Raw genomic sequence first — 23,751 nt, forward strand, 5'->3', positions numbered from 1 at the left:
ACACCCTAATTTTCGTTATTTGTTTTATTAAAAATCGTTAAATTTTTTGTTAAAAAATTTAATTTAATTAATTTTGCGGAAGTAAAACGGTAAGGTTGAATAAAAGTGGTTGTGAAATTTAGTAATTTTTCAAATATTTTAGGGAAGATGGTTTTGTTGTTAAAATTTTAACATTGAGAACTATTTAGAATATGAGTTAAAGTATCAAGTGTTGATTCGAACTTTTTTCAGTAAAAAAAGGTCAATTTTGTACTTCGAGGGTGCAATTGAAAAATGAAAGGTGGAAATTTGGGCAAAATTTAAAATCTTGCAAGGTGAGGGTACAAACGAATTTGGGTTAAAAGGTGAGATTTGTTTTTCGAACAAAGGGTCAACGCGCCCCCTAAACTTGTGACACGGGGACTCTAACCCAATTTATACTTTTTTAAGCAACTAACCCCAAAACTCTTCATTTATGGGTCAAGTAATCCCATAATTGTATTTTTAAAACGCGTAAAATACAAATAGGAGGTGAGGGATAAAAAAGTAATTAGATACTTCCTTAATTGTTGCGATATAATTATTGTAAGTCCATTTTTTGAAATAAAAATATAAATTATGGGGTTATTTGACCAAAAAATGAAGAGTTTTGGGGTTACTTGCTCAAAAAAGTATAAATTGGGTTAGATGATCCCGTGTCACAAATTCAATGGGCGCGTTGACCTTTGTTCGTTTTTCTCCAGAGGATTAGCCTTTTAGAAATTAAAAAAAAAGGTATTTTTGGTGAAAAAAAAGGTACGACCTGTAAATATATTTAAAAACAATATAAAGTTGAAAATAAAATATAAAATAAAGTACCGTAGGAAATATCCTCTAATTCTTTCATAAAACATATATTGAAATAATTCACTTTAATGAAATTTAAATATCCAGTTTAAATATTGGAATGTTTAGCAATTAATGTTTAGTTAATTTTATAATATATTCAATTATATTTTTAGATAGTATATAATGAATTTTTAGAAATATTTAATAACTTTTTTATTTTGAATAAATATATTAGTAAGGATTTTAAAGGTTTTATTGAATTAAATTATTTTTAGTATTTTAATATACATTTACTGAATATATGTGATATAATAATATTAATGATATAATAATATTATTTTAATATACATTTACTGAATATATGTGAAATAATAATAATATTAATTTTTTTAATTATCAATCATTTTTAAATTTCTTCTAATTTCATTGGTAATTAATAATTAATTCTTATTAAATCTATAGTCTACTCACTATTTTATTGCTTAATTATAATTTCATGCATTAATTCTTATCGTGTTAATAGGTACCAAATCGTAAAATAATTGACAAATCTAGATTCTTCTTCTTCTTCTTCTTTTTAACTTTGATAAACAAAATTATTTCGTAAAAATGCAACTCAACCCAAGTAAAGTTACAGCTTGAAGATTTTAAATTAGTTGCACATATTTCTATTAGAAAAGATGTAAGATGCATGAGGACAATGATACATATGCAAAATCAGATGGCTTGTAATTGAAACCATTTCTATTAGTTCAATCAATTTTATCTATCTAGGAATATCACAACCAAAGCTACAACGAGAGCATGATCCGTATATCCCGGAAATATGGTTAGCCGAAATCTACTCCTTCGAGCCAAAATCTGGTTAAGCTTGTACATGAGACTAGTCTGCATAAAATGCACATAATACAATTTATTAGAAACAAAGATAATGTGTTGAATGAGAAAAGGCCAAAAGGAGAGATGAATACACTAATGCTACCTAAAGTGAACTATTTTTATAATTACATTACAGAAAAGGATAATATAAGAAAAATATCGAAATTAGGAATATTTATACTCCGCCGTTATAGCTAGTACAAGAAGCAGTCGATACACAACAAAACAACTGCAAAATTCATATAAAAATAGGAGCGAAAAGCTCAATTGAAAGAAAGCAAGAGAACAAAATTGGTTTAGCACTCGAAACTTTCATGTCCCAGGGGACAACTAATATAAGTAGATCAACTTTTATTCTCGCTGTTTCTGACTTGAGCCTTTTGGTTTAGAACAAAAAATATTAATTGCACTGAGGAGTTAGACATGGTGCAAGCAGGTCTATCAAGAATAAAACAAAAAGTCGGATAGAATCGATAGATACGAGTAAAAAGAGCTACTTCCGTAAGCAATGAAAGCTTGAAATACAGTTAAACAGAGGTCGGTAGTTCATAAGTGATCACCACTTATAAATCAATGTTAAAACTGGTATTTGCTGCAACCTACTTTCGCAAATTACGAAGGAAACGAAATCAACGCTGACAAAAAAAGAAAGAAAGGAAAGAATGCCTCCAAGCCCAAAAGATGATGATAATGTTTGTTTAACTTTAAAGTAATTTAAGTTGAATGCAGCCATACTGATTATACCTGAGCTATAATGTCTTTGCCTCCAAAGATAGTGCATGATCTCCGGGCGGGGCAGCCTTTAACCTTAAAGTCACAGGTTGATTCTCCAGAATCGTCTTTGACTAGAAAGACTTCTAGCTCAGTTGTAAATAATCTATTCAATGTTCTTTGCACTCTGAATATCATCTTGTTTTTTCCTTCACCATCCTCCTTGAAACCATGCCAAGATCCATTCTACAACCAAAATTAACAATATTACTTCTTTTTAGCCTGTTGTTTGCGGAATTAAAACCTTATGGCTGCCGCAATTAAACTCTTCTATTTTCAAAAAATTGAAAGGAAAAGCTCTGAAAAGAATGAAAATCATGCCAAAATTGACATGATCATCAAGAAATCAAGATTTCTTCCAAATAGTGCCTTAACTTAGCCTGATAATTAGATGTGTTCCAAATACGTTGCTATTTATAATTAATGAGCTGTTCAAAATCAGAACTGACGAGATCAAAGTAATCATTAACCAGCTGAACTAATTGAGTATTGAATATGGGTTCTTACCTTAATCAGTTGAACTAGTTACTAACATAAAACAAGAACAGACAGAAAAAGATTCTAACACATCCTGAGGACAAATACATAAGAGGGGACAATTAGACTAATCATGACCCACCCACTTAGTAGATGACACGCTGTGGATAATTTTTGGTCCAAAAGCACAAACTTAAAATCTTTCGATCTTCTATCCCCAATTAATAGGACGAAATGAACCTTTATTGCTAAACTACTATTAATTTATTACACAACAAATGCTTCCCCTGTTCAAGGGATCTCCTTACCTTAATCAGCAAATACAAGGAAGACTTGATAAAATTGAGAAAGATGGCACAAGAAAGCCAAGAACATGGCGGTAGCGAGTACAGTGGACTCACAAGTCACAAGTGACTTGGGTATGCAGCCATCTAGCTCAAGCACTGAAGGTCAACAAACTACACAAGAGATGGAACCACAGAAAAAGGAGATATCCGTCAAGGATTCCCAAGTCGATGACATTGTCTTAGTTCATCTATTTCATGTCAATGGGAAATGACATCACGGTGCGCCATTTACGGCAGGACAAGCGAGATCTTTGGAAAAATGAGACTATTGAAGAACAATTAATAAATGAGTGTTGGATCCTTTTCAGACCTTCTCAACTTGACCCGTTAGTGAGAACGTATGGTGGCGACTTAAACAGTGTTAGCTGTAGTAAAATGAAATTCGGATGACTGAGGTCGGATTTATGTGTTTAGTAAGGCCAATTTTTCCAAGATTTGACAAATTAAATTCTGCATAACTTAGTTATGTGCATGTTAATCAACATTTATATTATGATCAAACCTAATATCTCATAACTTGTAGTTACTATTTTTAACTATGGTGACTGGTTAGGTGTTCTAAAACTTTGATCAAGAATTGACATAATCTTGAAGTAATTAGCAGAATTGGCCGTAATAAATGAATTACTTACATGTTGACGAAGTATGCAGAAGAGGGGATTTCCTGAAGAATGATCAACAACTACCCACTTGTAAGATGAAGAAGAAGATGGCGAGATACGATCCACTCGGAAGAGTAAATTCCCCAAAGAATCGGCAAATCCAAGTCCGCGGCGACTCAGTCCAGGATATTTCTTCGATACAAACAAGTCTACCGGTATTTGCGCAGCAGCTGGATAAACAGGAGCCGACGTCGTGCTCATTAGGACAAAACTTGACAAATCATATTCAGTTTTGTAGGTGAAAAGGAGAATCTGATGCAATTTGCCAGCTCTTTTATTGCACGCCCCAACAATAAACCACTCTGGTCTGGTGTGTGTCTCTGTGGTTCGGTTACCTAATCAAAACCCAATTAACCAAAATCAAGATATTTTTAAACCAAACCAAACTAAATTAGCTAAGGCCCCCTTTGTTCTTTTTACTACTGTTTGGAATGAAAAACTGTAAACTATACAATTAAAATAAATTCTGCATATTTATGTTTGAGTTAGAATTCAATTCTTTTTAATCTATCCCTAAATTAACCTTATAACCATTTCACTAAACACTAAAAATTAACTAAAATACTACTAAAATTTATTATATGCTAAAAATAACTAACTATATTTGCTCTATAATATAAATTTAGTATATACTATATTACATAAAAACAATCAAAATTAATAATATTAATAATATTAAAAATTAACATATCTATACTATATATAAAAGCACGGATGGGGGGGGGGACATGCAAATTTACTGAATAATCCTTTTCAGTTCATTACTAAATAAAGGTTTTATAGTCATTAACTAATTAGTTATTTAATTAATCACTACTGTAATTAAAATCCTAATTAGAATAGGTAGCTAAATTATCTCCAATTTAGTTTTTAGTATGTAAAAAATAACTAAATTCTTTCCAAATTAATAGGAATGCCATCTTTTAGTTTGATTTAACTATAAAATTAAAATACTGTATTTGGTCAACATATTATTATTTAAATTTCTATCTTATTATTTTTAAAGATATTATTAATAAAATTAAGTTAATTATTTAATTATGTTCATTATAAAACCAAAAGAAAGATAAATTCAGTATGAAAAAAAATTAATAACTAAATATATTATATTTATTTTTACAAAAATTCTTAATTAATTTAATATTAATTATAAATAAAAAATTGATATAATTATAATAAATTTACTAATATGTACATTGAAGAGTTACGTTACGAGCCACGTGCATAGCACGTAATGCAAAACTAGTATATATAAAATAATGTATTTTTAATAATAGCAAGTATAACATAATTTGTCCATTCATTCATTCCAAACATCAAAAATTGGAATTATAAATGAATTCCAACTTTTTTTAAGGAATTCATTCATTTCAAAGGGGGCCTAATTTTTTTAACTATAACCAAACCGAAACCAAACTAGATTAAAATTTTGATTTGATTCAATCGGGTAATTTGGATATAAAACCGAATACTGCCTGAAACATACATTAGAGAGATTATTATACTCTACTTAACAAGCAGTGGCAAATGGGGGAAGTAAATTTAATAAAATACAGATGTTTTCTTTGTAGCGGCGGTTAAAACCGCTCTTACAAGTGCTAGTTACATTAAACCGTCGTTTTCTTATAATGGTTTGATTTTTTTAAATATCCGAACCGAAAATAGACCCTTCGGAGTCGTAGTATCGTCCTTGTTAACAAATCATCTATGTCTGAATGAAATAAATATTTATAACTAAAGGTTCGTTTTGTCTTAAAATTGAGGAGGCAAAAGTGAGAAAAGAAAGAACAAAATTAATCATTCATTTGACAGCAATTAACACTAATCACTACTACTAACCGATCCCCTTCACTTTTAATCAAAAAAAAGAAGAAAAGAATGTCCCTTGAGCAGCAAGACTCATCAAGCAGGGACTGGTTCTTCCCCTCTCCATCTTTCATCCATCATCCCTATCCACCTCCCCCTTCCTCCAACCACCGTCGCCGCTTCTCCTCCGATTCCAAACTCCGCCCCCCCTCCACTTCCCCCGACCTCAAATATCCCCGCCTCCGACGTCGTTTTGACTTCTCCCGCCGTCCCGACAAACAACAACCCAACGATGTCGTTTCCGCAAGGAACTTTAACTCCTCCTCCTCCGCCGACAACACCTCCTCCGCCTCCAGTCACACCATTTTCGGATTCTCCGGTCAACGGATTAGAGTCCGTTGGCAGATTGCTTTATCAGCAGCGGTTATTGTCACTACTCTTGCTTCTTTAGTACATAAGAACTTCTCTTTGCACAATCAAGTCTTTGACTTACAGGTCAACAATTTTACTCTAATTTCAAATTGGTCCTCACATTTCTTAGTTTTGTTATTGATGGAGTCTCTTGTTCATATTATGCTTGCAGGACCAAATTACAAACCTGAATGTTAGATTACAAGCTTGCGGTTTGTTAGTTAATGATATAGATAATATCGATTCAATTTCATTTGATTTTGGTGATCAGTATTACAGTAATGGATTAAAACATTTGGCTCTTGTATCTTCAATTATACTGTTATCAATACCTGTTTTGGGTCTCAAGTACATTGATCTTGTATCGGCGAAATCGAGATCATCCGATAATATTTCCGAGAAAGTTTCGTTAGACAAACTGATTGAATACAGAGTGGATGTGTTTTTATCTGTCCATCCGTATGCAAAGCCACTAGCTTTGTTGGTTGCTACTTTGCTACTTATATGTCTTGGCGGGTTAGCGCTGTTTGGTGTGACTGATGATGGTTTAGCTGATTCTCTTTGGTTATCTTGGACCTACGTGGCGGATTCCGGAAACCATGCTAATTCTGAAGGTATTGGTCCGAGGCTGGTTTCTGTTTCTATTAGCTTTGGTGGGATGCTTATTTTTGCTATGATGCTTGGCCTTGTGTCTGATGCGATATCTGAGAAGTTTGATTCCTTGAGGAAGGGAAAAAGTGAGGTAGTTGAGCAAAAGCATACCCTGATTCTTGGATGGAGTGATAAACTGGTGAGCCTCTGATTCTGTGGTTGATCAATGTCATTATCGGTGGGGTTCTATCAGTTGGAGATACACATGAATAAATTTAGAACTTGGGGCATCCTTTTGGTATTTTTTCATTGACTCGCTAACTATTTTGTTGTCAAACCAGGGTTCGCTGCTGAATCAACTAGCTATAGCCAATGAGAGTTTGGGTGGAGGGATTGTGGTAGTGATGGCTGAACGAGATAAAGAAGAGATGGAAATGGACATTGGTAAAATGGAGTTTGACTTTAAAGGAACTAAAGTCATATGCAGAAGTGGAAGTCCACTGATTCTTGCTGACCTCAAAAAGGTATGTATCATTTCGCTATATGCTCCTGTATCATAATGCATTGGTATATTCCCTTCCCCGGAAAAATTTCTAGAAATTATTTTACCTACAAGAATGGCTGAACTTGAATGAACTGATATATGAAATGCTATAGGCTGTCAAGTAGCTTGAATTCATGTTTACTTTTTTCAGATAGGGGTTATCAAATCTTATTTCAAGTTGTCCAGATGATCTCAAGTTCTGTTCTCTCTGCAGCTAGTTTTCGGTAGAGTGATGCAACTTGTAGCTTATATATATATATATATATATATATATATATATATATATATATATATATATATATATATATATATATATATATATATATATCTATATCCATAGTTATTAAAGACGCGCCTGAGGCGGCGACTCAGGCGAGGGCTGAGTCGCCTCACATGGCCAAAGGCGGGCGATGTCGCAAAGGCGACCGCCTTTGCCGCCTCAGTTGGGAGGCGAGAGGCCAGAGGCGCTCGCCTCTGTGATTTCAGGGCTGTTTAGTGTTTTTTTTTTAAAAAAATTAAATGCTAATCTGTTTTTATGGGCTTTTTAAGTGTAATTACGCCCTAAACACATTTAAAAAAGCTGCTGGGCCACCTTTTTAACCTATTTTTCTAATATTTTAACCTAGTATAAGTGTAATACTAGATTCAACCATACATATTCCAATTCTTCTTCTTCACGCAAAGACTCTCTTTTCTTCTTCAACGGGTCCTTTCTTTTTCAAAGCCATTATTGCATTGATAATTAGTTATCTTTTAACTTAGACTTTAATAATTTGATTAGTACTTTTGAACTTTTGAATTATATTTGATTTTTTTTTTAAATGCTTAGGGTTTACATATATATAATTAATATATATATATATATATATATATATATTAATTATTCGCCTTTTCTCCAAAAGGCTTTCGCCTCGCCCCACGCCTTGCGCCTCAGGCTTTTTGACCCTTGTCGCCTTGGGTCGCCTTTCGCATTTAATAACTATGTCTATATCTATACTATATATAAAAGCACGGATGGGGGGGACATGCAAATTTACCGAATAATTCTTTTCAGTTTAGTATTAAATAAAGGTTTTATAGTCATTACCTAATTAGTTATTTAATTAATCACTATTGTAATTATAGTCCTAATTAGAATAGGTAGCTAATTTATCTTCAATTTAGTTTGAATATGTAAAAAATAACTAAATTGTCTCCAAATTAGTAGGAATACCTATCTTTTAGTTTGATTGAACTACAAAATTAAAATACTGTATTTGGTCAATATATTATTATTTAAATTTCTATCTTATTATTTTTAAAGATATTATTAATAAAATTAAGTTAATTATTTAATTATGGTTATTATAAAACCAAAAGAAGAATAAATTCAGTATGGAACAAATTTAATTACCGAATGTATTATATTTACTTTCACAAAAATTCTTAACTTATTTAAATTAATTATAAATAAAAAATTGATATAATTATAATAAATTTACTAATATGTTCATTGACCTGTTACGTTACGAGCCACGTGCATAGCACGTAATGCGAAACTAGTATATATATATATATATATATATATATTTCTTAATATCATGCCCGCTTTGATGATCAGCACAATTATATATGCTAATTATTCTTCTCTCTCCTTAAATTGGCATATTTTATCAATGTACCCATACAGTCGTTACAGCTGATATCTTATTCTTTTAGCTGATACAATGTGCTTACATGTCACAAATTTATCTACTTTATGATGACATTGTAATTCTGTTTCCTTGCCCTTCTTGGTTTACTAATATTATTAAAGTTTTCAGGTATCTGTCTCTAAGTCCCGTGCAGTTATTGTCCTTGCTGAAGATGGAAATGCTGACCAGGTCTGCTTGAATGAAGGGATTGATGTGCTCCTTTAGAACATAAAAAGGTGATGGTTGTTAACTCCTTCATTGTTTGTTTCAGAGTGATGCTCGTGCATTGAGAACAGTTTTAAGTCTAACAGGAGTCAAAGAAGGGCTGAGAGGGCACATTGTGGTTGAACTCAGTGACCTGGATAATGAGGTCCTTGTAAAACTTGTTGGCGGAGATCTTGTTGAAACTGTTGTAGCTCACGATGTCATTGGCCGCTTAATGATTCAATGTGCTCGGCAGCCAGGACTTGCACAGGTCAATTCTGGAAAGTCTAGTACTCTAACTGCATTTTACTAAAATTATGGGGTCATGTTTTTGGTTGATTTCGTTGCTAGAAAGCAATTCTCTTTCATTATTGTCTTAGAAAATTCTTTTTTTTTTGGCTATCACCTTTCTACTTCTGATGGTTAAAGACTGCTATGACAGATTTGGGAAGATATCCTTGGATTTGAGAATTGTGAGTTTTACATCAAAAGATGGACACAGTTGGATGGGATGCAGTTTGAGGATGTGTTAATCAGTTTCCCTGATGCCATACCTTGTGGGGTCAAGGTCGCATCCTGTGGTGGTAGGATTATATTGAACCCTGATGACACGTATGTTCTGCAAGAAGGTGATGAAGTGCTGGTTATAGCAGAAGATGACGACACATATGCTCCTGCAACATTACCAATGGTGCTTCCATTTTTCTTTTAGAAAATCAAGATTCAAAGATTTTTTTTTATTCGAGCTTACTCTCTTTGTCTTGTGTTCCTATGTGGGGTATGCATGGTGGGAGGCTTGTCCTAGGCTAAAGAAACACAATTATACCTGTAGGAACGAGGTTCTCTAAGTTCAATGTAGACATGCATTAGCATCACCTATGCCTTACCCACCCAATAAAAGAAAGCAGCGAATGAATCTGCACATCTAGTAGTTAGTCAAAGTTGATAGCTATAAGGAGAGAACCAAACCCAAGTTCTATCTCGCTTTATTTGATCTAGTTATAAGCATTTGATCAGGTCTCAGGCAAGTACACCCAAGGTTTGTACTTCACTATCTCCTTGGGATTAAGCAATCAGTTTATGCACTGGGATCAAAATGTATCCCCATTCTATGCAATTTGGAATTTTTTTTCTCATAAAGGAAATTAATCTATAATGATTTTCCTGGTTCCTCTGGTCAAGGATTGAGGTTTTTTAGTCATGCTGACGTGAACATATGCATGCTTTTACTGCATTGTATTAATGAGGCCTACCGGTCCTGTAAAACAGTACAATTGTCATCAGATAGTCTCTCTTTCTCTTCTAATCATGGATTGAGGTTATTAGCCACTGCTGACATATAACATGTGCATGCTTTTACTGCATTAATGAGGTTTACCAGTCATCAGTCATGTAAACCTGTATAAATTGTTTGAGCCTTTGAGGTCATCAGATTCACTCTCTTCCCCACAAACACTCGTGCACACAGTATAATGCATGCTTGTACCGTTATCTGCATTGGGTTGTCAAGTATCTATTGTCGGGAAAATATGAATTATGCTGTTGCTTCTACATGCTTAAACTTTGATGTCCGTTACCCATGTATGTGTTTTCTATTCCATGAGATGTGTTAAATTACATTGCGATGCTTTGGACTTGCACTGTGGCTCTCCTTGTAGATGGCTGTTATAAATTATTTTAGGATAATATACAATAGAAGAATCTAATTTTCTCTTTTGGATATGTTTTAAATGGGTGAAATAATATAAAAAAAGGAGAAAGGGAAAGAATAGAGAAAGATACGGTGAGTTACACTCAGGGAAGTCAGACATGGTACAGGAACATGTTCCAGTTTGTGCACATTATGGTGGTGCCTTCAGTGGAATTTAAGTGGCCATACAAAGTTAAAAGCTTACATAGTATAATAATTTCATCATTCAGGTTAAAGAAGCATCACTCATTCACATATCTCGACCAGCAAGAAAGCCACAGAAGATTCTTCTTTGTGGATGGAGGAGAGACATAGATGATATGATTGTGGTAAGTTCTTTCTATGAAGCCCCTAATTCTTTTTCTTTTCCTGCACCTGAATGCTGCAGGTATGGAGAGGAAGTCTACCCAAAGACTTCATTGTTCCAAAGTCTACAGAAAGGATACTTCTTTGTGGTTGGCGACGAGATATGGAAGATATGATTATGGTAATGTTACCAGGATTTTGCAATCATACTCCCAGCATTTCTTTGGTGCAGCGAAATGGTTGTAGAAATTAGACCATTCCTTCCTGTTTGACTTAATTTTGACTCTGTTGCAATAGCGTTGCCTATCCCTTAACTTTGCTTTATACATATTTTTTGATAGGTCACAAGATCTGATTTATGTTTGTTAGGTATTGGATGCCTCTCTTGCTCATGGTTCAGAGCTCTGGATGTTCAATGATGTTCTTGAAAATGAAAGGGAAAAAAAGCTTATTGATGGTGGACTGGATATTGGCAGGTTGGTGAATATAACATTAGTAAATAGAGAGGGAAATGCTGTTATACGGCGTCATCTGGAGAGCCTTCCCTTGGAATCTTTTGACTCGGTGAGTTGCATCAGTTTCACAATGTTAGATTTCATCTTAAAACCAATTGGTGTTAAGTGGAGGTGCCCCACCAATATATAAACACATGTCCACTCACACACAACCAATGTGGGATTTCCCACTTTAACGCTCCCCCTTACGCGTAGCGTGACCAGGCGGAGCAGCAAGTCTTAAGTGGAGGTGCCCAACCAATATATACATGTTCACTCATACACACAACCAATGTGGGATTCTCCACTTTAACACACAAAATGGAAGATTTGGTAGCCTGTGGTTATATATGATGATTGTCAGAATTAAATATTACACACACGTCTTGTCATTTCTTTGCTAACCAGATTTTGATGTCTTTGGTTTTGTAGATCTTAATTTTGGCTGACGAATCAGTGGAAGATTCTGCTATTCAAGCTGACTCCAGATCTCTTGCTACATTATTATTGATTCGTGATATTCAGGTGCTTTGATTTTCTCTTTCACTCACTAAAATTGGGTCTGTGGAGTCGTGGACTAGGATTCACTTGGATACTTTATCTTGCAGTTTGCTCTTCCTACATGATATGTTGTAATAAGAAGCTTCTTGTTACAGTAAGCGTTCTTGTCACTGCAATGTTGATTAACGTGTACTTGTGCCCTTTTAATATGTTTGTTCCTTTACACATGGGATGTATCTATGAAGTTTGTCTCATGTATCTACTCTACATGTAAAACTTTATATTCTGACCTGTAACTTATGGCTGAATAGACTTAGACCATAGACAGGCAAACATACTGACTAGTAAATCATATATGCCCATTTTTGTGTTATAGCATATTAATACAGCTTGTAAACATCCATATAACTTAAATAATAACATGTCTTTGACATGGATGAAATTTCCATATGATAGAGATAGTTGCAAAATTAAAAAAGGTCGCTGTGGAAGTTTGGGGTGTGTTAGAAAGTTGTGAAAAAGACTCAAAAGAAACTAACCCGTATGTGGAGCTATCGAGGCCAGACAAGAATGTTACAGAGTCGCATAATTCTTAGAATAAGTATGCCTACCAACAAATTTTTGTCGATAAAGGAAATAAATGCTAAGACATATATCGAATTTGGTGCATGGAAGACCGTAGTGTTCTGATAGCAAATGCAAGAAATTACGAAATGGGGTCATTTTGATAAACCTATAATTGATAGTTATATTGACAAAATGTTATGCAGAAGAAAGTGATACCCACTACGCTTTAAGATCAGGGTATCGGAGGTTATAGCAGCTTTACAAAAATTGGAAGTAAAAGAAATATGTGTTCTTAATGGAATTCCTATTGCAGTTTAGTGACATGAAGACATAGGGATGACATGATTGGCTAGACTAGCAACCAATTGGGAGAAAATGACAGAAGTCAAATGGAATGATAAAAAATTAGAGAAGGAACATGTTTAAACTTTCTTTTGGAACAAGAACGATGTATTGCAGTAACATATATGGTTAGGGTGCTATTAACTTATTTGATTTTAGGTCTGGAAAGTGGTTCATGGAGCCTTTCTTAATAGGAAATTCATGGAGAAGTAACAAGGCAAATATGTGCTAATGGTGTCTGTTGATGGAAAAAGATATCTTACACCGGAATTAGTTAATAGTTTTCCTTAAAGATATCTATGAAAGGTTAACCGGTGTGTTAAGTGTTAAGGATGACATGAAAGTATTTTCAGTTACAGTTCTCATAAACTAAATACCAGACTCAAGTGGATTGACAGAACATGCTCAAAAGGACATTTATTTGGCAAGTTGTGTTGACATTTTGCTGATGATAGTTTGAAGTGTTTTATGATTTACCGCTTGAACTTTAGATAAGTTCTCGTGTGTAGATCTGACCAAAACGTTATTATTTCAAAAGGCAAACACTTCAAAATCCATATTAAATACTTTTCTTGTCTTAAGCATCATACGGGTCATGTTTTCATTCAGTTTAACATAGGAAATGTGTTCGGTTACATGGAAATCTATATTCTTGTCTGTGATATTTTTTATTTAGTTGGACGAGAATATATGTTTGAAATTTTTGATTGAACTTGACAGAAAATGGTAACGACTAAGGAGATTCTATCTGTTTGCTTGTTTTTGACATTTACTACTACATCCTTTGCATGCACATATTTTCTGATTGTTTTGCACCGTCTGTGCAGGCAAAGCGTCTTCCTTATAGAGAAGCTATGGTAACCCAAATTGAGAGAGGAGGCTTCTCACAAGGCTCTTGGATAGGAGAGATGCAACAAGCTTCTGATAAATCTGTTATAATCAGTGAAATTCTCGACCCTAGGACGAAAAATTTACTATCCATGTCAAAAATCAGCGATTATGTTTTATCAAATGAGCTTGTCAGCATGGCATTAGCCATGGTTGCAGAGGATCGTCAAATAAATGATGTACTGGAAGAGCTCTTCGCGGAGGAGGTAATGTTTCTTAAGTGAAATTCATAGATAGTTCATTTGAATACATGTGTGCAATAATCTTTCTGTTAATTTGCATGCCAATGCCAATGCCAATGCCTATTTGGGGTAATTGATCCTGACCATCACTGAAGTTTCAAGTTTTTTCATTTGAGTCACTAAACTATTTTTTTTTTCATTTTGATCATTGAACTTTAATTTTTTTTCATTTTGGTATTTTCGGCCAAAAATGCTTAGGTGGCAGCCGGAAGTTGACATGTGGCAACCGGATTTTGCTAGTTTTACTTTGAAAATTTATCACACATACATAATTTCACTTTGATAATGAGTTTTTAGGTCAAATTATGCATACATGGCAAGTTTTTAGATGAAAAAAATATATTCTGACCGCCACCTAAGCATTTTTGGCCGGAAAATATTAAAATGAAAAATATTGAAAGTTCAGTGATTAAAAAGAAAAAAATAATAGTTCAGTGACTGAAATGAAAAAACTTGAAACTTCAGTGACCTTCAGGATCAATTACCCGCCTATTTGATTCTTTTCAACTTATTAGGGGTCAAAATTATTAGTTTTTCTCTGTATTTATGACCAACATAGCAAATTACATTGTAATGGAGCCAATTTCTCATGAATTTTCTATTTTGTTTATAAATTTTTTCAGGGAAATGAGATGCATATAAGGCAAGCATCTCTCTATCTTCGTGAAGGTGACGATTTAAGCTTCTATGAAATAATGTTACGAGCCAGGCAGAGGAGAGAGATTGTCATCGGTTATCGATTAGCTAACGCTGAAAGAGCCGTCATCAATCCACCAGCCAAAAATGAGAGAAGAAAGTGGTCATTGAAAGATGTTTTTGTGGTAATTGCGGAGAAGGAATGAACATATGTGAACAGAAATTACAAATTCTTGAAAGGGTGACAGAATATATAAATTCCTAAAGGTCATCAGCCATCAGAGTACAGGATTCGGAATACCATACTCGGTCATATACAAGCACCTCAAATGTACATATAGCTTGCTATCGATAGCAAGTTTACAGATCCACACTTGAACCTTGTCAATAGCAATTCTATAGAATGTTTTTTTAAACAATTTAACCAATTTTATACCCATTTTGACAATTAATGGATGATTCGGATTCTTTGATCTATGAATGTAAGTTTAATTACCGAATTACGTAAGTTTTTTTTATGTTATTTTTCATTTTAGTATGTTATTTGTTGGATCTATTGCTAAATTATTTATGTACTAAATAATTTATATTCCAATGTACATATATATTTGTTCACAGTGAAGTGCAATTGACATCACCAATGATGCTTCAGTTACTTACCGATCACCAGGGGTGCACATTTAGACCGAATAAAATTAAAATTTTATTTGTTTGAAATTTTTTTGAATCGAATCAGATGTATAATCTTTTAAAATATATCAAACTAAATCCAATCGATCAGTTCAGTTCAGTTACTCTTTTTGTTTGATTTGATTTTTGTATTTTGTTTCATACCAGAATTGAACTTAAGTCCTTTACAAAACTGATTTTGTTTTTATGCCGAACCGGACGAAATTTTATCAGTTTGGTTCGGTTTTTAAACATCCCAATAGATCACCACTGGTTTCCGCAAGAGCATAGTCCATCTTTGAAATGGTGAAATCGGTTAGAATCTCTTGCAATAATCTCCCTGTCTTCAATTTTGGAGATTAATGCTGTTGCTATATGGCAGTCTACACACACTCTAAGATTCTTAACAAATGTAATAGGGGTTCCTGGTGGTGTGCTGATTAAAGCAAGTCCAATAGCCAGTTTCTCACTATGGCCTAGAACTATCTCTTCCTTGGCATCATCATCTACATTTTGCATCACCATGCTGGTGTTAGGCACATATCCAATCTTCTTCATCTTTTTAACCACATTATGCAGACAACTGTAGATTTTACGGCTAAGAGGATGGGATCTATCTCCTGATTCAAAACTATGGACCTTTCTATCAATCTCAATCATCGTATACGCCTTCTGTTTCCTTATTCCACGCTTTAGCATTAGTCTCCTCACATTTGCTACGCGTTCCGAGTCGCCTACAAGCCCGTAAAAGTTGGACAGCAGCATGTAAGCTCCTGCTTCTTGAGGGACTAATTGAAGTAACCTATCGCCAACGCTCTTTGCTAACTCTACGTTCATGAATGAACAGCAAGAACTAAGAAATGCAGTCAAAAACCTAGCATCTGGTTTTACAGGCATCTTTTCCATGAAATTGTAGGCATCATCGAGGCGGCCAGCTCGAGCAAGAAGATCAACCATGCAAGTATAATGCTCCATAATGGGCGTTATCGAGTACTTATACATCATTATATTGAAAATCCTCCATCCTTCTTGTACTAATCCTGCATGACTACAAGCGTACAATGCACCCAAGAACGTAATCTTGTTAGGCACAACTTGCTCGCTCTCCATCGCATCAAGTGCCTTGAGAGCTTCAATTCCTCGTCCGTGCTTTCCGTAACCGACAATTAAACAAGTCCAAGAAACCACATTTTTAACAGCCATATGGTTAAAACACACACAAGCATTCTCCATGCTCCCACATTTAGCATACATGTCAACAATTGCATTTCCAACTGGTAAAAACAACTCAAACCCAAATTTAACCACCAACCCATGAATCTTTCTACCGTTACTCAACGCTGCAAGATCAGCACAAATCGAAAGAACACTGACCATAGTAATAACATCAACTTTTACTCCCTCTAGTCTCATTCTCTCATAAAAATCCAATGCAATATCCCCCTCCAAATTACACGAAAGCCCCGAAATTAACGAATTCCAAGACCCTTCATCGCGTTCATCCATGTTATTAAACATTTTGACTGCCTTTGATGTCGAACCAGACCGACACAGCCCATGAATCATGCTGTTGGTTGCCACAATATCTCTCTCAGGCATTTCAACAAACACATTCTCAGCATCATTGATACTGCTGCATTTTGAGTACATGTCGAGCAGAGAGGTCATTATGATCATGTCTTGATTGAACCCATGTTTCAGGATTAAGCAGTGAACTTGGCTTCCTTCTTCAAGAGCAGTGATTTTGCCGCAAGATTTTAGGAGTTGGGAGATTATAAATTCAGAGATTTTGGGGGCTGTTTTTTGAAGCTCGTGGAACAGTAGCGGTATTGGCCCTTTGCTTACTAGTGATGTAATGCATTTAACAGATGATAAATTCATCTGAGGCAACAGAGCAATTCAAGTCCAATCTACATTTTCACATGATCAAGTTAAAGGCAGCTTATATAGAGATTGAAAGCTATGATACTCGATTCAAAAAATTTAAGCTCTGAAACATTTTAGAGCTCTTCCAAATACTTTTTGTTTTTAAAAAATAGTCTAACTTTTTTTCCTTCTACTTTTCAAGTACTGTATTTTGAAAAATTAAGAAGAGAACACACTAAATGTTTTAATTTTAGAAGGCTCATGTAGTAGTTTAAAAAAGGCCTAATGTCTTAAAAACCTCTGACCTTTTAGCCCCTTTTCAATCCTACCCTGACGTTGAAAATTTGTCAATTTTACCCTATTTTGAATTTTTCATGTTTCAGTTGTACCCTAAAATATTAAACTAACGTCTTTTTCATTTGGAAAAAATTTAAAAACATTCTCCATATCTAGCATATATTAATTATATATTTTGAAAATTTATTTAAACTTAGGTAAATTAATTACGAATTTAAATTAATGTTAATTTGATTATGTTTTTTAGTTAGTTTTTAAAAATAAAGGACTTATTTGTATTTTTTTTGAATAGAAAAGAATTTAATTTCATCTTTAGACTTCGTTAATTGAATGATTGCATTGTTTAAATAAAAAAATTAACAAAAATATAAAAATTGGGGTACAATTGAAAACAAAAAATTCAAAAGTGGGTAAAATTGACAACTTTTCAACGTCGGGGTGGAATTGAAAAAAAGTTTAAAGGTGAGGGGTTTTTAAGTGATTAGGCCTTTAAAAAATAAAAATAAGTATCATTACCAAGTTGAATTCGTACAAATTGTGTTTTTTTAAACTATTTGAAACCTTTATAATATTTTTAAGACCTTTGAAGTTGTTTTTTTAAACCATCTGAAGTTGTTTTCAGAGACTGTTTGAAACCGTTTGAAACTGTTTTTAATAGATTTTTAATTATAAAAAATAAACTAATAGTTTACTGTTTTTTTTTCTTTTTTGAAAAAATTTATGATCACTGGACATGAATTTCAACAAAATTTGAAACGATTAGGTTACGAATTAAAAATTCGAGCGGATCGAAAACTAGATTTGATATTCGCAATAAATTTTCAAAAAGAAATGATAGAATCAGAATAATCAGTTTGTTGAATTATTATAAGCTGAAAATTTTGAGTTAAATTGTCGAATTCTTAATTATTATCTTTGGAGGAGTTGAAGAAGAAGAAAAGGAAGAAGAAGCTGAGACTCAAACATGTAGTACACATGGTATAAAAAGAAATCGCAAAATAAAAAAATAAATGTCTGATACGTTAGGGTATGCAAATCAAGTTGGAGTTTTAGAGTCAAGAAATGTTAATATTTTCTCTATTTAGATAATTTGCTAATTTTTGTATTTAGTAATTCATTTTTAATTCAGCTTACTGTCTACAAAGGCCGGAGTCGAAAACCAGGCCTCTGAGGATGCACATGGAAGTTTTGCCAACATGCTAAAGCTCCATGGCCTCCGTTATTTATTTTACTTTTAATTGAATTTATCTAATAATTTATGTAACATAGACATAATTGATTCCACAAATATCACAAAGTAAAATTACTAAATAAGTCAAATACAATTACATTCATTTATAAACGAACCACAAATTTCTTGCAATTCACTTTAACCATACAATCTACTAATAACTAAATCCATAAATACAAATCCACTTAATCCATAAATACAAATCCACTTAATAAGGAGGTTATACTAAAGTACACTATAGATTAAATACCATACCAAACTTATAATGGCAATATAGAGATCATGAGCACTAATTAACTATCATTTCCAAGATGCAAGAGACCATCCATTTCTTCCTTAAACTTAGGCATAACATCCTTTGGTAGAGAAACAAGAACTCTAACTCCACCTTTCATTGATGGGTCCAAATTACTTGGAGGCATAAAAATACACAAATCCACATAACCAAACATAGCCCATGGCACTGGAATTATGTTCACTGGATCCTTCCATCCAAAATCTTCCTTCTCTAGCAAACCCAATTGTCTCCAATCTGTTAGAACCATAGTTGCACCATTACCACCCTCAACTTTAATATTAAGCTCCACCAATTTCTCCATTATCTCTATGTGCTCCCTAATATACTCTTCATTTGCACATTTTTTCTTGCTCTCTTTTATGAGCTTTACCACATCAGAAAGTGGCCCTTCATTGAGTTTCTTACCTACTAAAACCACATTTGATGGCACAAATGCATTCCCATAGTACCCACTAGGTAAAGGTGGGTTAGTCAAAAGTTGTCTAACCCCCATAGTTAAAGAGAATAAAGTTTTCTCCTCTAGGTTAAACTTAAACGCTCGAACTCGAGACCTCCATATATACGCGCCGAGTACTTCAACTGTAGTGAAAGTACTCGTTTCTCGTTCTTTCGAATCTCCGTTTCCGCATTCTTTCATTAGGTTATTTTTCAAATTTCTTATAGTCTCACTTTTTATGCAAAAACACTCATGGACTATTTCATTAGTTGGCATATAGGGTGATTTTGCTAAACCAAAGAAAGGGTTATCAATAGGGATCATTTTGGATGGTTGGTTTTTAGTAGTTTTGCTTGTAGTTAGCCTCTCCCTTTCCCATATTGGTTTCACCGTAGGCTCACTTTTCCCACTAGCAAACTCACAAATGGCTCTGAAAATCTGAGCTGCACCAAACCCATCAGCCACTGAGTGTGATAACCCCATCCCTATAGTAAAACCCCCACATGAAAATTTAGTCACTTGAAACACTAGTGGGAAGTAACCTCCACACTCACTATTTGATGCAATATCAAAGACAAATTGTTTAGCAATTTGAACATCAATACCATCCAAGTAATTCAAAGAAGAAAGTTTACAGTTAGCAGTTGCTTCTAAAAATGGGACACCATCACCATTACAAGTCATGGAAAGTTTTCTATCACCTTTGACATTCCTCTTTAGCTTTCCGGCGAGCGGATAGTAGTGCACCAACGCGTTGGAGATTGCGGTTTTAATGAGAGATGCAGGGTCAGGGTGATGAGGGTGATGGTGATGAGCATTTCCATTAGTGGAAATAGGGTTGGCTTTGTATGCATAGATGGTTTGGCATAGAATTTCGAGGTTGGGATCGTTGTCGATGGCGGAGAACGAAAGAACTTCAGAAGGGGTAGATTTTGCAGGTTTAATGATGATAACATCTTTTTTTTCAAGCAAGAATGGAATGTTTTGTAGTTGGGTTGCCATGGATGGAGAAAGAGTATTGAAAATGTGTCGGACAGTCAGGTTTATAATTTGTTGTGAGTAAAACATAGACCAATTATTTCATATTTATAGACTAAATTTAGGCCTCATTTACTCATGTATAATTGGATATTATTGTATGAGAATATTATACAACACTACGGTTGTGCGACGTCGTTCAAGTGCAATAATTTAATGAAGCGTTTGTCATATTAAATTTAATAATAAAAAAATAAAAGAAAAATTAAATATCTTCTATCGCAAATGCTCATAAACTTGTTATAAAATAACTTAATACAACCATCGCCTGGGCTAAACATTCATAGGTTGGCACATAATAACCAAATAATAAATTAATATTGTTGAATTTTAAACATTGCTGCCAATAAATTAAAAAAGTTATTGATTGGTTATTACATTCAATCTCAAAACTGATTAAATTAACTTCAATTAGTTGAATATTTGATTTCAGCTTTTATAAATAATTTTAGTTAATATCAAACCCGACAAAATTATATAGTATGAAATAACTTGCAAACAAATTATTGAAATCGAGTAAAATTTCTTATTTAACCTAAATGATATAGAAGTAATTTTTATCTGATACAAAACATCATGGTTTCAATTTTTAGGATATAAATTTATGGTTTTTAGTTAAATTTGTTACTATTTCCTAAAAAGGATCGGTTTTAATCGAATTGGCCAAATAAAAAAGATTAAATATTCCTATACAATCATCAATCAAGTTATCATAACATCAAAATGACCCGACTTAATTCTAAGATGTGAATGGAGTATTCATAGATATGTTGATATTGGGATTTGGTGAGTGGGAAATCATGATGTTGGAGGCTTATCAAGTTAGCAAATCCTTTTGGATATGAATGTATACTAATAATTACAAGCAACCAATTCATATTATTTAATCCAATATCCTTTCTTAATCATACCTTCTCCTTTCACTATGCATATTTTTGCTATTTTGACTACATTTTAATTTTAATTAGTATGTGATCTTTATATATTTATCTAAACAAACATATATTTCATTTAAAAAAGTAAAAAAAAATCAGTTTTTCAGTTTATGATTTTACTCTCTTTTTATTTGTTCTCTCATAACTGAAAACATTTTTTCTCACTTAAAAGTGTTATTTTCTTGTTCGCGATTTGATATGACAACTTTGATTCAGTTTCAGTTCAATCTAAAAAAAGCTCTTTAGACTTGCGATTTGATTTCTGCAATTTTCTATTTATTTCTCTCTTAAAAATATTTTTCATTTACCTAGCGATTTGATAGAAAGATCAACAACATAATTTGATTCAAATTTTATAATTATTGTTCAGCTCGCAATTAATTATAAACAATTATTTCAAGTCGAAATTTAAATTTTGCATAAAAGAAAGTTCTCTGCATTCTCAGTAAAAAAACATGGGTTTTTACAATACATATCAGTTTCATAATATTTGCATAATAGTGACATAACTATTTTATGATTTTTTTGTAAATATAAGAAACATGGTTGATGAGACATAAAAATACATATTCCTATAAGTCTTTTATAACAGTTTCGTATATAATCTAAAACAAACTAGCATTGATTTCTATAGGAGTCTGGAGTGTATATATATAAACAAAGTTATAAAATAAGCAATGTAATAATTAAACTGGTTAATTAATCAGTACTAAATTGATTGATTAACCAATTAATAATAAAAACAATAAAATAAGAGTGGCAGCCTCTCTTAGACTGCCACATAAGAGATTGCAGGTATTTCCTACTGCCCAAGCAGCAAGAAATTTCTCTTCTTTTGATGCCACGCTTTGTGGTTTTTTAATATACATATTCATTCATAAAAACAAAACTTTAATAATTTTTATAACATCTTTATAATTATTGCATAAAAGGATTTGTGTAATTCAGTTTCTTAACAAAGAGAGATTAAAACAGAAATTAGATTCTATGGAATATATGGACATTTTCAATATAAAAGGTAAAAAAATATTTTTTGTGTCATAACCTTTTCATAACTTTGTCTTAATCTCTTAATTACAGTTTCATTAAAAGAATATGTATGTTGAGACATTTACATAAATTTATTTTTTACTAGTCTTTTATAATAATTGATGGATTGGTGAGCTTCACCATGGCCTGGACTTGCAAAACAGAGTAAATAGCTTATCAGGCGGTGATGATCTGATTATCTCTCTGATACTTAAGTCAGTGTTGAGTTTAAAAGAGAATATTTGTATTTCAGTTGTGTGTATAAGGATACCTCAGTCCCTTATATAATGATGAGCGAAAACTTGGTAGAGTCTTGAAAAAAAAATTGATTCATTTTAAAAAGTTGAATCTGAATAGGAAAAGGATTCATATTCAATGCGTTTTTCTTTTTATGAATGAATCCTATTTAGGATCAAGTCTTAAATAGGGTAGTCTTCTTAAATTGTAATTTAGTCTCGAATAGAAGACTACATTTGATTATTCTAAAAGGGCTAGGTTTTTTAGAATTTTTCTTTTTTATCGCTGGTATAGCTAACTTAAGATTCGCTCTTTAAATGAAAATCGTATTTGGTCTGGTGTTTTTTAATGACCGAATCCTAGAGGATTCGGCTGCTTCAGCTGTCATTTCTTAGAGCAAACATATCTTGACTTTATTCCCTAACCGTCGAATCTGGTAGGATTCAGCTTCAGCGTTTTGAACTCTCTCTAGTTTCATTCATCCTGCATTCAGGCTTTTTATGAGCGAATCCTCTTGGGATTCGGTTTATTAGTATCGTGTGGAAAATGAGTTTCCATCAATTATTTTATAATATAATCTAAAACAAAATTTTATAGTTATCTATGGTATATTTAAACATTTATAAAAAAACATATTCTAAGAAACCAACAAATGTTAAAATATAAAAAGGAGGGTCATTCATAGACAAATAAATATTAGTAATAGAATTGAGCTTTTATGAAATATTTGAACATTTTCAGTATAAAGGTAAACTACATACTGATATTTATGATATATCTGAATATTGTAAGAGATATAATAAATCATAATCTTTTCATAGTGTTTTCATAACATTTTCATACACGTGTTATAACCTTTTTAAAAAGTTTTATAACT

The 23,751-nt window shown here is 33.0% G+C and overlaps 4 protein-coding genes across 6 annotated transcripts; 1 reads left to right on the forward strand and 3 right to left on the reverse strand.

Annotated features, from left to right (window-relative positions):
• Positions 1-1,445: 1,445 nt before the first annotated feature.
• Positions 1,446-4,255, reverse strand: LOC126667539 (protein LURP-one-related 7). Its single transcript, XM_050360530.2, has 3 exons — positions 3,914-4,255; positions 2,431-2,643; positions 1,446-1,695 (listed from the first exon to the last, which is right to left on the reverse strand). The coding sequence occupies exons 1-3, from the start codon at positions 4,142-4,144 to the stop codon at positions 1,570-1,572; spliced, it is 570 nt and encodes a 189-aa protein (XP_050216487.1). The 5' UTR covers positions 4,145-4,255; the 3' UTR covers positions 1,446-1,569.
• Positions 4,256-5,714: 1,459 nt separating this feature from the next.
• On the forward strand, positions 5,715-15,341 carry LOC126667534 (ion channel CASTOR-like). 3 transcript variants are annotated; one of them, XM_050360525.2, is made up of 11 exons: positions 5,715-6,244; positions 6,333-6,950; positions 7,093-7,275; positions 9,098-9,157; positions 9,240-9,443; positions 9,615-9,863; positions 11,251-11,349; positions 11,538-11,732; positions 12,095-12,187; positions 12,271-12,317; positions 13,900-14,125. In XM_050360525.2, exons 1-10 carry the CDS (start codon positions 5,822-5,824, stop codon positions 12,286-12,288), a joined length of 2,142 nt encoding a protein of 713 aa, XP_050216482.1. In that variant the 5' UTR covers positions 5,715-5,821; the 3' UTR covers positions 12,289-12,317; positions 13,900-14,125. The 3 variants fall into 3 exon arrangements, with proteins under 3 accessions (XP_050216482.1, XP_050216481.1, XP_050216480.1); XM_050360524.2 differs by lacking the exons at positions 11,251-11,349; positions 12,271-12,317 and adding exons at positions 11,093-11,191; positions 14,826-15,341 and having other exon boundaries at positions 5,718-6,244; positions 13,900-14,166; XM_050360523.2 differs by lacking the exon at positions 12,271-12,317 and adding an exon at positions 14,826-15,341 and having other exon boundaries at positions 5,718-6,244; positions 13,900-14,166.
• Positions 15,342-15,677: 336 nt separating this feature from the next.
• On the reverse strand, positions 15,678-17,585 carry LOC126667174 (pentatricopeptide repeat-containing protein ELI1, chloroplastic-like). The gene has a single exon (XM_050360134.2). It carries the CDS (start codon positions 17,386-17,388, stop codon positions 15,772-15,774), a length of 1,617 nt encoding a protein of 538 aa, XP_050216091.1. The 5' UTR covers positions 17,389-17,585; the 3' UTR covers positions 15,678-15,771.
• A 1,360-nt stretch (positions 17,586-18,945) lies between these two features.
• Positions 18,946-20,700, reverse strand: LOC126670558 (spermidine sinapoyl-CoA acyltransferase-like). Its single transcript, XM_050364312.1, has one exon. The coding sequence runs from the start codon at positions 20,635-20,637 to the stop codon at positions 19,195-19,197; it is 1,443 nt and encodes a 480-aa protein (XP_050220269.1). The 5' UTR covers positions 20,638-20,700; the 3' UTR covers positions 18,946-19,194.
• Positions 20,701-23,751: the final 3,051 nt, after the last annotated feature.

The sequence above is a fragment of the Mercurialis annua genome, linkage group LG2 (assembly GCF_937616625.2).
Source record: "Mercurialis annua linkage group LG2, ddMerAnnu1.2, whole genome shotgun sequence".
Lineage (NCBI taxonomy): Eukaryota > Viridiplantae > Streptophyta > Magnoliopsida > Malpighiales > Euphorbiaceae > Mercurialis > Mercurialis annua.

Coding starts and splice junctions, on each gene's coding strand:
- LOC126667539 (XM_050360530.2), bottom strand. CDS start 4,144: ATGAGCACGACGTCGGCTCCTGTTTATCCAGCTGCTGCGCAAATACCG. Junction 2,644..3,913: donor TCTGCATACTTCGTCAACAT/GTAAGTAATTCA, acceptor TTTTGGTTGTAG/AATGGATCTTGGCATGGTTT. Junction 1,696..2,430: donor GCAAAGACATTATAGCTCAG/GTATAATCAGTA, acceptor CATTTTATGCAG/ACTAGTCTCATGTACAAGCT.
- LOC126667534 (XM_050360524.2), top strand. CDS start 5,822: ATGTCCCTTGAGCAGCAAGACTCATCAAGCAGGGACTGGTTCTTCCCC. Junction 6,951..7,092: donor TTGGATGGAGTGATAAACTG/GTGAGCCTCTGA, acceptor TTGTCAAACCAG/GGTTCGCTGCTGAATCAACT. Junction 9,864..11,092: donor CTCCTGCAACATTACCAATG/GTGCTTCCATTT, acceptor TTCATCATTCAG/GTTAAAGAAGCATCACTCAT.
- LOC126667174 (XM_050360134.2), bottom strand. CDS start 17,388: ATGAATTTATCATCTGTTAAATGCATTACATCACTAGTAAGCAAAGGG.
- LOC126670558 (XM_050364312.1), bottom strand. CDS start 20,637: ATGGCAACCCAACTACAAAACATTCCATTCTTGCTTGAAAAAAAAGAT.